We start from the raw sequence: 13,588 nt of genomic DNA on the forward strand, positions 1-13,588 counted from the left end.
AGCTGGTGAGTGGTTCCTGGTCGTTGTAAACAGTGACTCCTACAGTTCGGTCGGGGCGCCTGCTCAGCGAGGAAAGGATCTAAGGGGGGTAGTGTGATCCTTCCACACGTTACACCCTCTCAGTGAGAGTCCGCGCTGCCAGGTGAAAAGAAGCGGTTGATTGGCTACACATGTGTCGGAGGAAGCATGTGATAGCCTCCACTCTCCCAGACCGACCGTAGGGGGTAGGTGCACAGCGACCAGGAAGGGGATTGGCATAACGACTAACATTGGGATGGGAGAAAAACTGAGGAAAAAGGAGGGGGGGAAATATTAAAAAGAATAAAAATAAAAAGAAGAGATTGTTGGAGAAACGCTAAAGCCCCTTCCGTCATGTCCTCCGTCTCGTCTTTGATACTGTATTAACCCCTTAAGCCCGACCGGCCCGGTACCGGGCCGATATTTATTTCACGTCATAAATAGATGAATACAGTCCGTATTAATTAATGTTGCGTTTCTTTTTCAAATGTAGCCCTAAAGACCCTAAATCAAAACGGCAGTCAAAGTGTATAATTTCAGCACTACGTTTGTTTACCAATGATTTTAAGTGTTATTAGCGGAATATGAGTTTATAGAAATCTCAGCGCGTTGGATCGGAAACCGGATGAATTAGACGGAAATAAAAGGAAGCCATCATGAAACCGCTGTAATCCTAAGAGAGAGGTACTGGTGGTATTAAATCCAGATTTAACTCTGCCATTGGAAAGAGGAGATTTGGCCCGATCCATAGATGTATGACTTGGCCATAATAAGGTAATTTATGGATGGGCCTTGATATTCTATATTCATATTTCAAATTGCATGTGTACGGATGGCAGAATTCTGTACTGCATCTACAAAACCCCTGTAAATCATCTGCCCTTTATTCATTTGCTTAGATCTTTTGTAAACTTTATCTCAAGAAGGTGCTGAATGAGCTAAGTTTTTGAGTAACCATGTCTGGTCAATGTTAGCATGGTGTTATTCATCGTCAAAGATGGGGAAAAATTTAAAAAAAAATTATATTCTCCTTTGGTTCATTACAATTTGCTCAAGCATAGTAACAGACACAATATTTCTAACACTAGGAATACATTCCCTGAGGTCCATAGATGTCCCTCAATACCAACTACATAAACTACCGTACATACTGAAACACTGCTCTCATACTTTACTACATACTAAGGCTGAGCCCGAACGTTCGAACGTTCGTTCGTTACGCTGACATTCGGACTTTAATTAATAGGTTTGAACGTTCGGTGAAAAAAATAAATAAAGGATGCGCACGGGGTTGAGGTGATGTGAAGCGGCGCGTCAGGCGCTCGGCTCAACCAGTATGGTCTGCCGGGCTGCAGCGGGATACTATTTCTCAACCAGAGCTCTATTTTGATTGACAGGCGATTCTGCCAATTACGTCACACCGCTTGCACCCGCCTCTGCTGTTACCACCAATCGGCAAGCGTTTATTCGCTCAACAGACTTACCGTACCGGGGAGCCGTAGTTAGCTCCCCGCCGAGGAAGTAATCGGTAACAAGGTTTCCGTAGGTGAACCTGCAGAAGGATCATTAATGAATACCAGCCTTTTTCGGCCACGGAGCGCGAGCTTCATGGCGGGAGGTGGTTGCGTTGGAAACAACAGCAGGCGCACGGTGGACGGGTCTGTCCACCGTCTACCTCGGAACGGTGGTAGGGCGGACGGGCGGCAGGCGTGTTGGGAGCCCGGCCGTTCCGAGGTAGACGGTGGACGGGTCTGTTGAGGAGCGTGCGCCTCTCCTCCCGGCTCCCCTCCCCGTCGACCAAGAGTGAATACCTGTTATTGAACGTGTAACACTAACTATATAACGTTAATGCCACAAAACTAATGCCGTTGTTTATCTAGCCCCTTACGTGACTGCAAGGGCTATTGTTTATCATAGTAACTTTGATTCAGTAGCTTGTTTATTTTCTTCTGAGTGCTTTGTTTAATTACATGTTTACATGAACAGCCACCACTGTAAACATGTTTTTCACCAATAGACTATGCAATGCCGCCCTCCGTAGGATCTATAATAATACAATAAAAAGAAAATGTATTATTAAAAAAATGAAACAAAAAAATGTATTAAAAAAAAAATTATTAAACAATTTTAAAAAACGAACGTTCGAACGTTCGTTCGATAAACCCTGGCGAACGTTCGAACCCTAAAAACAGGGTTTGGGCTCAGCCTTACTACATACTGAAACACTGCTCTCGTACTTTACTACATACTGAAACACTGCTCTCATACTAAACGAGCTGGCATGGTAACCAGCCAGATGAAACAACAAATTCATTTTCATAATAATTACAAGGAGTGTTGTAGCCAATAAGTTAGACACTGGTACAGTTTCTCTGTATTTGTTGTTATCCATTAGGTTGTCAGGAGTAGCTTTAGCCAGCAGCAGGCATAATATATCTCAGCTATGATTGCAAACATTAATTTTGCCATGTGCTTCTAGCTGACAGGACATGCAACACAAGCACTGCACTGTGTCACAATATTTTGATAGGCTTCAAGCAGCAACAGCCGTTAATGATAGAGCCGGTCAAATGTTGCCACACAGTTACATTTGGACTTGAAGCCTTGTGTACTTGGTCTAAACCAGGGCTGCCCAAAGCTTTTGACAATGAGAACCAAGGGACTTAATGTAAAAATCTGTGGGCTGTGTGCCAAATTAAAGAAGATTAAAAATAAGATAAGATATTGCTTTATTGATCCCCTTGGGGGGAAATATAGCCTAGTATTACAAATATTTCTCATCCAGGAATTTGGGGGAATTTCCCCCTCGGTCGAAAGACAGTGACAACAAGAATGCCTTTTACCTGGAAGCGAACACAGTCGCGGTCTAATGTGAGAGCGCTCACAGGGTAACATCACCCCCAGGTGGCTACAGTGTGGTACCTGTCTGTGTGGGGGGTTTGCTCCAGGGAGGGCTGAGCTGAGCTGAGGCTACAGTACCTGTCTGTGTGGGGGGTTTGCTCCAGGGATGGCTGAGCTGAGGCTACAGTACCCGTCTGTGTGGGGGGTTTGCTCCAGGGAGGGCTGAGCTGAGGCTACAGTACCTGTCTGTGTGGGGGGTTTGCTCCAGGGAGGGCTGAGCTGAGGCTACAGTACCTGTCTGTGTGGGGGGTTTGCTCCAGGGAGGGCTGATCTGGGGCTACAGTACCTGTCTGTGTGGGGGGTTTGCTCCAGGGAGGGCTGAGCTGAGGCTACAGTACCTGTCTGTGTGGGGGGTTTGCTCCAGGGAGGGCTGAGCTGAGGCTACAGTACCTGTCTGTGTGGGGGGTTTGCTCCAGGGATGGCTGATCTGGGGCTACAGTGTGGTACCGGTCTGTGTGGGAGGTTTGCTCCAGGGAGGGTTGTCTGAGGCTACAGTACCTGTCTTTGTGGGGGGTTTGCTCCAGGGAGGGTTGTCTGAGCTGTGGGGCTTGTTTGCTGGGGAACCCAGACTGCACGGACTACCAGGGCTACAGTCCATGTCCTCCTGAGAACATAATAATACATCATTGTTAGTCTTAGTAATGCATTTATATAGCACTTATATCCAAAGCGCTTTATAATTTTGTTCCTCATATTAACACACCGACGGCAGAGGAAACCATGCAAGGAGCCAACCTTCTCATCAGGAGTCAGGATCTTGCTCAAGGACACTTTGACACGCTACCCGGGAGGAGAGGGAATCGGGAGACGAGTGCTCTAACTGTCGCCCCCTATGGCTGGAGGCTGACTCCAGAACCGTTGACACCATGTGGGGGCGACAGTGGCTCGGGAGGTAGAGCAGTGTCGAAGTGTCCTTGAGCAAGACACTTAACCCCAACTGCTCCCGATGAGCAGCTTGGCTCCTTGCACGGTCGCCTCCGAGTTCGGTGTGCGAATGTGTGAGTGAATGGGTGAATGTGAGGAACAAAATAGTAAAATGTTTGATAAAAGCTGTTAAATAGAAGCACCATGTGCTGGAGACACACGTCTCACCTCTGTGTAGTTGGTCGGCGGCTCCTCCGGCTTCCTGAGGGTTGGGTCGGGGGCACCGGGCTCAGTCTTGACCGCGCCCGCGGAGGGCTCCCCGCCGTGGTCCGGCTGCTCGCCGACCCCCTGGGACATGGCCTTGTTGAGGGTGGCCAGAAGAATCTTCAGCAGCCGCTGGGTCTCGTTGACGGAGGAGCTGTGAGCACCGCTGCGCGGCGCCCTCAGGTCGGTGTCGTAGATGCCCATGCTCTCCATCACCGCCGTCAGATTGTCGCCCTGAACCCCCTCCAGCGAGGCCTCGTCCGCCTGGGCGCCTAGCCGGACACACAGACACACACGCTGGGCTCAGGAGAGCTGCACTACATCTCTACCTCATGTATACCTATCCTCACATGTCTGTAGGGCTGGACCCAATGGCATTTTTTAACATTCGAAGCTTCGATTGAAGTATTCGAACGAAGCTTCGAATGTCTATAAAAAGAATTACTTCAATTTTTTTTTTATTAAACGTTTATTTTTTTCTCAAACTAAATCCTCAATTTTAATAAAGTGATTAATCTGATTAAATTTGTCTTTTTCTTTTATTAAATCAACTTTCTTTAATGAATATAACTCATCAGTTTCGTCAACATAAATAATCCAATAAGGGCACGGTTGGTATGAAAGTGATGGTGACGTCTTATGTATAATATTATAATATTAGTGTAGCCAATTGGTTTAAACAGATTGAAAAAATTAAAAATTAAATAAAAAATTAAAAAATTAGAATGTTGAATTACAATGTCAATATTATGATCGAAGCTTCGAAGCATTCGGTACAGCCCTACATGTCTGTACTTACCTTCCCTTACTATATCTATATCTGTATATCCCCTGCTCGCCCCCCTCCCCCCCTCTATGGCGAGCTGCTAGGGCTGGACCTCTGGACTTGAAACTGTGCTGCACTGTATCCATGTCCCCTACCACTGCACTTTACCGTCTTATTGTTGTCTCACTGTTCTGTCCCGTTTTGCACTTACTTATTTATTTATCATCATTATTATTATGTTGTTCCTATTTGTGCCTCCAAGAAGGTTCTGGATCGTTTACAGTACGTCCAAAACTCTGCTGCGAGGGTCCTCACGCGCACCAAACCCTGGCAGCACATCACCCCCACCCTGCAAAAACTCCACTGGCTCCCCATCAACTATCGAATCCCCTACAAGATCCTCCTCACCTACAAATCCCTGCACGGGTTGGCCCCTTCCTACCTGACCAACCTACTCCACCCCTACACTCCAGCACGAGGCCTCCGATCCTCCAACTCCGACCTCCTCACCATCCCCCGCACCAGGCGTTCCACACTGGGAGACCGAGCTTTCGCTGCAGCAGCCCCCAGACTGTGGAACTCCCTCTCCCCCTCCATCCGAGGCTCTGACACCATCAACCTCTTCAAAACCAAGCTAAAAACCCACCTGTTCACACTTGCCTTCACGCAACACGGCCCCGCTCCCAAGTAGCCCACCCCTGACTCTTTTTAAGCCACAGATTCCGTTGTTTTGTTTTGTTTTGTTGTTTGTTTGTTTGTTAATTTTAACCACTTCATCCAATTGGACAGAACTTGCCTCCTTTTTTTTATTTATTTTTATCTCTTATCTTATTTGTTTTTTCTTGTTGTTACTATACACAGATCTTTTATGTATTTTATTATATATATTTTTTCAATTTTATTACTTACTTTTATTTTTTTCCATCCTTTCCTTGTACAGTGTCCTTGAGTCTGAGAAAGGCGCTTCTCTCTTAAAATTCAATCTATTATTATTATTTGTGAACAAATCAATCATGCACTGTAATGTCAAATCACGTTCCATTTTGTACCTGTACAAAATGGTGAATAAAGAAATCTGAATCTGTACATATAAATATATTACTAGTTACTAGTAATATAATAATATACCTGTACATTGTATATTGCTGTTGCACTTTACTGTTACAGTTGCACTCTGGTTGGATGCCAAACCTCTTTTCGTTGTAGTGTACTTGTGCTGTATAATGACAATACATTTTAATCTACCGGTAATCTTTGCATTTTGTACTTTAATTTTGTATATTGTATATTTTGTATGGTGTTTGGTCTTTATTTATTTGTTACTGTATGAAGCACAATCTTCTCATACAGAACCAAACATTTCAATGTAATGTACATGTACCTTATATGTGACAAATAAAACAAAACTTGAACTTGAACTAGTGTGTGTGAGTGTGAGAGTGTGAGTGTGAGTGTGTGAGTGTGCGAGTGTGAGTGCGAGTGTGTGGTGTGTGTGTGTGTGAGTGACTGTGGTGAATTTGGGTCTCTAGATTATGCTGCACTTAAAAAAAATAAAAACATTAAAAAAACATGCCCAAACCTCCACCCCCTCCCCTGAGTTGGTTCTGCCCACTGTCACAGCAGACCAGACTCCCACAGGCCCTGGAGCGGCACAGTCCTCCCAGTCTTCACTAGGGTCGGGTACCGAACTCTGTACTTTTAAGGGCACCGACCGGATTGCATTGGTACTACCGAGTACCGATTCACCCTAGATCAATTGGTATCAAATGTTTGTACATTTACATTAAATGCGTTTGATAGTATTTACTGAGGATGGCTAGATAATGTTGATATTTAAAACCTTTAAAAACATGGTCATGCGATTTATTTTGTGTGGTGCGTTACAACAATATATAACAAAGCATTCTAAATTAATAACAATGTTGAAATTGAGAAGTTTAGAAATGTTATTCTTTGTTATTACAGAGTTAAGTAGCGAGGAAAAAAGGTACCGTTGGGTACCAATACAGAATTCCAGGAACTGGCACTGGTACCGGCATCGGTTCAAATGTGAACGGTACCCAACTCTAGTGTTCACTACACACTCCCTGCACCGTGACAGAACCTCCTCACCTCTGCTCGGCTCTCCGTTGGTCAGGGGATCTGTGCGTAGGTGCTTGGCCACAGCTCCCCCGTACTCTCCCTCCAGCTTCCTCTTCAGGCTGTGAGGGTCCCAGGCTGCGTCCTCCGGCCCCCCCTCCCCCCTGTCCTGCCCCGGCTCCTTCAGGGTTTTCTTCCGGAGCTGGATGAGCTTCAGCAGCTGCTTCACCTTGTCCTTGTCGTACTCGCTCTGAGACTGTCTCGCCGCCTGGTGCTGCTGCTGCTGCTGGGGCTGAGCCCCGTTGGAGTGAGACACCCCTGGCCTCCGTCTGCTGCTGTCCGCCGGCATCCCCTGGTGGGGTGGCGCCTGGTGGGCCGTCCCTTGGTGGGCCGGCCTCTCGGGAGGGGGCCTCTCCGGCCTGTCCGAGCCCCGGTCCGAGCCGCCCCAGTCGGACACGGGGCTGTATTCCAGCGGGGGAGGAGGCGGAGGCGGGGGGTTCTGTATCTTGTCCATCATGGCCCTGGCCTTGGCCAGAGGCAGGATGTGGGCCGCGGGGTTCTGGACATAGGAGCGCAGCAGCCCCTCCAGGTTGGGTTTGGGTCGGGGAGCCGGGTGCAGGTTGCCCCGCTCGTCCAGGTTCTGTTTGTACTCCGGCGGGATGAAGGGCCGGACCGTGCCGTTCTCCCTGCGCGTCAGGTAGTCGTGGGCCTGCCTCTCCGCCCCCGCGCTCAGGTCCGGTCCCGGGTTGGGCCGCAGCTTGAGCAGGGCATAGTGGAGAGCCGGGACAAAGGGCTCCAGGGAGGACAGGAGGGCGGGCTGAGGCTCCAGGGAGAGGGGATCTGGCTCGTATGTGGATGCTGGGAGGGAACACACGAACACACACAGTGTTAGTGGCCGTTTTGTTCTTATGTCATGCTCAGGTTGGGATTCTTTCCCACCCTATTCCCACCACCAGAGAAAAATGGGGGTTGTTCATTAAGTACCAAAGCAAGAATATATGAGAAGTTCATACTTTTTGCACATTACTGCTCAATTGCACAGCCCTGTTAAATATTCCATCCCACTGTATTGTTATTTTTATTCTAATTAGTGTATATACTGGACCACACTGTGCACATTTGTACAGCCCTGGCTTATTTTCGAATTCTACCTCTATTTTAATTCTACCTCTATTTTAATATTCCATTTAATTTTATTCTACCGTAATTGTCTGTCCGTTAATGTTGCACCAAATGACCAAATCAAATTCCTTATATGTGTAGACTACTTGGCAATAAAGAACTTTCCGATTCCGAAAAAAGATGTGACGGGGATATTAAATAAATACGCACCATGCTTGACGACGACCCTCGCCTCCTGAAAGATGAACAGCGCCTGCAGGCCCTTCTCAATCCGCACCCGTCGATCTGGAAAACAAAACACGGCAGAGTGTCTCTCAGTGCATCACCCTCACAGACCCGACGGCAGAAAGGTGTCGCACTCAGAGACAAGAGAAACGATTCACAGTGGAAGAAAGACCAGCGCACCATTGGGATTGGTCATCTGAGTAGAGGACAGCAGGAAGAGAAAGCCTTTGTCGGTCAAGGGCTTCACCAATACCTGCAGAGAGAGGAGACACAGCAGTTGAATACACCCACACACCACCACTGACCCAGGCGGCAGCCGTGGGGAGAACTGGCTACAGCAGGAGCCTTTATATAGTCTGGATGGCTCATTAACACTACACACATTTCCTTTAGAAAACAATTATTAAAAAAAAACAGGCAGCCCCAGTCGTATTAGGAAATGATATTCACCATCTAATTAAGGCCACTCGGGTGATTAAACACGATAATCTTTTCCGCTACAGGTGGGGCCTGGAAACCACCATGGATTAGTTTTAAGACCGGCACCCAGTGAAACCGTTCATTTGACCGTTATTTCAATCAATAGCACTTGACATTATTCATTATTCATGTGTAAAAGAGGCCGTTTTAAAATCATAGCTATCGCTCAACTGTTTACTCTCACCATTAAAAATAAACAGATGCCAGCAGCCTCTACTCACGCCGGTCCCCTAAAGATGCTGCGGTTTGGTTCAAATTGGAATATTTGGAATAAACTGTTTCTCAAAAGACTTAATCTAATATGGCCGACTTCCTTCCCGTCGGCCGTTGAGGCAAAATTGTTAATCACAATATTGTGTCTGTTACTATGCTCGAGTAAATTGTAATGAACTAAAGGGGGGGGGGGAAATTCCATCTTTGATGGTGAATAACAATGTGCTAACATTAACCAGACGTGAAAAATGCTAAGCAAATGAATAAAGGGAAGATGATTAAACAGAAGGATATGTAGATAACAGTAATGAATTCTGCCATCCGGACCCATGCAATTTAAAATATGAATATAGAATATATAATAGCAGGCCTATAAATTACCTTATTATGGCCAAGTCATACATCTATGGATCAAGCCAAATCTCCTCTTTCCAATGGCAGAGTCGGAATCTGGATTTAGTACCACCAGGCGCCCGTTACAGGGCAGCAATGTCCGTGAATTAAATCTACTGTAAGTACAGTTACTTTTTCATAATGTCCATAGCTCCACCAGATTGAGACACGTTTTTGTTTTTTTTCCTAGACGTTCGTTCACAGAAAGGTGGCTAACCTTCTAAGGCTACATTTAGATGAAAATGTATCGATTTAGTGATGATTTCCGTCTAAACACATATCTCAAGACCTTTCACTACAACGGATCTACTAGTACTTGAAACAGCCTCAGTGTGTAGTACTGGAGTCCCAGCAGCCTCAGTGTGTAGTACTGGAGTCCCAATAGCCTCAGTGTGTAGTACTGGAGTCCCAGCAGCCTCAGTGTGTAGTACTGGAGTCCCAGCAGCCTCAGTGTGTAGTACTGGAGTCCCAGCAGCCTCAGTGTGTAGTACTGGAGTCCCAATAGCCTCAGTGTGTAGTACTGGAGTCCCAATAGCCTCAGTGTGTAGTACTGGAGTCCCAATAGCCTCAGTGTGTAGTACTGGAGTCCCAATAGCCTCAGTGTGTAGTACTGGAGTCCCAATAGCCTCAGTGTGTAGTACTGGAGTCCCAGCAGCCTCAGTGTGTAGTACTGGAGTCCCAGCAGCCTCAGTGTGTAGTACTGGAGTCCCAACAGCCTCAGTGTGTAGTACTGGAGTCCCAGCAGCCTCAGTGTGTAGTGCTGGAGTCCCAATAGCCTCAGTGTGTACTCAGGGATTAAAGCAAAAAAAAATCTCCTGACTGAACTTTTTTTCAGGCCAAAGTCATATTCTTATTTTAACCTCCACTATATATATTTATTTAATAGCGTTAGCGTTTTAAGGGAACTAGATCATTTTGAACATCTTTTCCATTGCCAGTTTGCTTTTACGTAATATCAATGCCGTTTTCAATTCATTAAATGAAACTGATTGCAAGGGTTGACTGACTTTGTCATACAAATAAACAAATCTACATACTGTAACTTTTCTGTATAGTTCAAATTGTGTATCGTCTATAGCTCAAATTCAGTATTGTGTATAGTTCAAGTTATGTATTGTGTAGTTAAAATTCAGTATCGTGTATAGTTCAAATTCAGTATTGTCTATAGTTAAAATTATGTATAGTTCAAATTATGTATCGTGTATAGGGCAAATACAGTAAAACGATAGCATTTTAAAACTCTGTCCTGTAACATTTTATATGTTTAAAGAGAATGTAGCATATATCAGCCTATGATTTATGGTAAAGTCGATTCCCTTCTACAGATGACTTTGGTATCTCTCATAAGACAGGCACATGCTCCTCAGTGCACGGCTGATTTCCATTTTGGAGGCGTTTTTTCTCTGTTGCCTTCATGTGGGACTTGATAATGGCTAAGCCTTCATAATTATGTCTCAATGTTCAGCCTGGCCCTGTCTTTTTCAATGATGTCATCCATGATGTTAAATGATCCTTCGACAAGAGGGCCAGTGAACAATGACAGAAGGGCCTTTACCAACTTCCCTAAGATGGGGAATATCATCCCTCCTTCTGGCGTCTTCATGGCCAAGATCTTACTCCACCAGTCAACATCAATTTGTTCAGTATTCTCCTCAAATTGTTTGGCCTGTGCTTCTAAATCTGGTAGGCTCGCACCTCTTCATTCAGTTGACCAAGCTCCTCAGATTTCACTGCATTTGGCAAGGACTTGGCTAAGGTGTTGAATGCAAATTATGTATTGTGTATATAGTTCAAATGTAGCAGGTGTAGTGGCTCCGACTCCAGGAGTGGAGGATTTTGAGGCTGTAGCAGGTGTAGTGGCTCTGACTCCAGGAGTGGAGGATTTTGAGGCTGTAGCAGGTGTAGTGGCTCTGACTCCAGGAGTGGAGGATTTTGAGGCTGTAGCAGGTGTAGTGGCTCTGACTCCAGGAGTGGAGGATTTTGAGGCTGTAGCAGGTGTAGTGGCTCTGACTCCAGGAGTGGAGGATTTTGAGGCTGTAGCAGGTGTAGTGGCTCTGACTCCAGAGTGGAGGATTTTGAGGCTGTAGCAGGTGTAGTGGCTCCGACTCCAGAGTGGAGGAGGCATAATGCTTTTTTTTCCAGGCAAAGTCATTCTTATTTTAACCTCCACTGTATATTTATATTTAATAGCGTTAGCTAAAAGAAAAAGAAAGACAACCCGTATCAGGGTCTGACAGCACCACAATTACATTTTCATATCATAACAACAGGCTGAGACTCACCGGTAGAGCCGCTGCTAACCCTTCGATAAGCTTTGTGGTCCGGGCATAAATGTGTCCATAAATCCATTTAGTTAGATCTCATCCAACACTGTCTGAATGCATCTTGCGATTATTATACATTTCCGACGACGAACTATTAGCACAATCCGGTCTCTCAAGTCGCTGCGTCCTGCCGATTGCTCGCAAATGACTATGCTTGGCGCAGCCGCGGTAGGAAAAAAAATCCCTTTTTCATGATATTTGACGCCTCGGATTGGCTCAGGTTAAAATCAGTCACGACTCCGAATCAAATGACGGAACTCGGAATCAAATTGACGGATATCCGTCTCAAGACGGAGCGCTTTAATGCCTGTGTACTGTAGTACTTGAAACAGCCTCAGTGTGTAGTACTTGAGTCCCAATAGCCTCAGTGTGTAGTACTTGAGTCCCAATAGCCTCAGTGTGTAGTGTAGTACTTGAAACAGCCTCAGTGTGTAGTACTTGAAACAGCCTCAGTGTGTAGTATTTGAGTCCCAATAGCCTCAGTGTGTAGTACTTGAGTCCCAATAGCCTCAGTGTGTAGTGTAGTACTTGAAACAGCCTCAGTGTGTAGTACTTGAAACAGCCTCAGTGTGTAGTACTTGAGTCCCAATAGCCTCAGTGTGTAGTGTAGTACTTGAAACAGCCTCAGTGTGTAGTACTTGAAACAGCCTCAGTGTGTAGTACTTGAAACAGCCTCAGTGTGTAGTACTTGAGTCCCAATAGCCTCAGTGTGTAGTACTTGAGTCCCAATAGCCTCAATGTGTACTGTAGTACTTGAAACAGCCTCAGGGTGTAGTACTAACAGCGCATGCCTGTGTAAAGTATCAATGGGGAAGATTAATTGAGCGCACATGAAGTAGAGGGTCGTATTTGTTGAGCTTTCCAAACGAGTCGGAAGGATTAGCAGGGTGGCGATTATCAAAAGACTGGCTGGTCATGGATTATCAAAGGACATACAATACTGCCCAAGAAAGACCCTGGGAATAACGCTATGAAGCAGAAAGAGGATGGTGGTTCCATGGCTGTTTTGTGGGCCGTTTCAGATAAATTAACAAAATGATATGCACATTTTTTATTGCCATTCTCTGAGTAGTGTTGATGATCGATAAGGATGATTGACATCAACAAGCATATCACCTAGTGCCCACAGCTAGTGGGCGTTTGTGCGTTGTGGTGAAATGAGTTTGGCATATAGTGTTTACGTGGCTCCAGTCAATATTTTCTATGGATGCTCTGTGTGTGGTGTCGTCTGTTTTGGAAGAGAGTGGGCGACTGCGTCATCGTTTTCACCATCCGTCTCCGCCCGTCCACACTACTACGTGCACGGTGCCCCCTGAATTTAGAAAACGAAGTCGGGGGTCAGCGATGTCTTCCGAAGCCTCCCGTCTTCGGGGGTTGAACACACCGGAGCGGTGTGGACAATATACCGGGTATTCTAACGTAACATTCCCCCGGGGCGATATCTGTTCCACCGCGGGTGCCAGGTCTAATTTGGAGCTTTGGTGGATATTTGGTCGGACCTACCTGTTGTATAAAGTAGCGTTTAACACTCTCCCTCCCTCTGGTTAGTCCTGGCAGGGCTCATCTATACATTAACGTTCTCCCTCTCTCTGGTTAGTCCTGGTAGGGAGTAATGTTCTCCCTCCCTCTGGTTAGTCCTGGTAGGGAGTAATGTTCTCCCTCCCTCTGGTTAGTCCTGGTAGGGAGTAACGCTCTCCCTCCCTCTGGTTAGTCCTGGTAGGGAGTAATGTTCTCCCTCCCCCTGGTTAGTCCTGGCAGGGCTCATCTATACATTAACGTTCTCCCTCCCCCTGGTTAGTCCTGGCAGGGCTCATCTATACATTAACGTTCTCCCTCCCCCTGGTTAGTCCTGGCAGGGCTCATCTATACATTAACGTTCTCCCTCCCCCTGGTTAGTCCTGGCAGGGCTCATCTATACATTAACGTTCTCCCTCCCCCT

At 46.1% G+C, this 13,588-nt stretch overlaps 1 protein-coding gene across 3 annotated transcripts in view; it reads right to left on the bottom strand.

The window, feature by feature from the left end:
- LOC311243828 (protein TASOR-like) overlaps window positions 1–13,588 on the bottom strand; it is a 38,573-nt gene that overhangs the window by 15,506 nt on the left and 9,479 nt on the right. For all 3 annotated transcript variants that reach the window (XM_084333195.1, XM_084333196.1, XM_084333194.1), the window contains exons 12-16: window positions 8,420–8,492; window positions 8,225–8,299; window positions 6,926–7,750; window positions 4,012–4,319; window positions 3,418–3,523 (exon numbers count right to left, since the gene is read on the bottom strand). In XM_084333195.1, the coding sequence (XP_084189321.1) occupies window positions 3,418–3,523; window positions 4,012–4,319; window positions 6,926–7,750; window positions 8,225–8,299; window positions 8,420–8,492 (1,387 nt within the window). The remainder of the gene's footprint in view (window positions 1–3,417; window positions 3,524–4,011; window positions 4,320–6,925; window positions 7,751–8,224; window positions 8,300–8,419; window positions 8,493–13,588) is intronic.

The sequence above is a fragment of the Notolepis coatsorum genome, assembly GCF_963971535.1.
Source record: "Notolepis coatsorum genome assembly, chromosome: 17".
NCBI classification, from domain to species: domain Eukaryota; kingdom Metazoa; phylum Chordata; class Actinopteri; order Aulopiformes; family Paralepididae; genus Notolepis; species Notolepis coatsorum.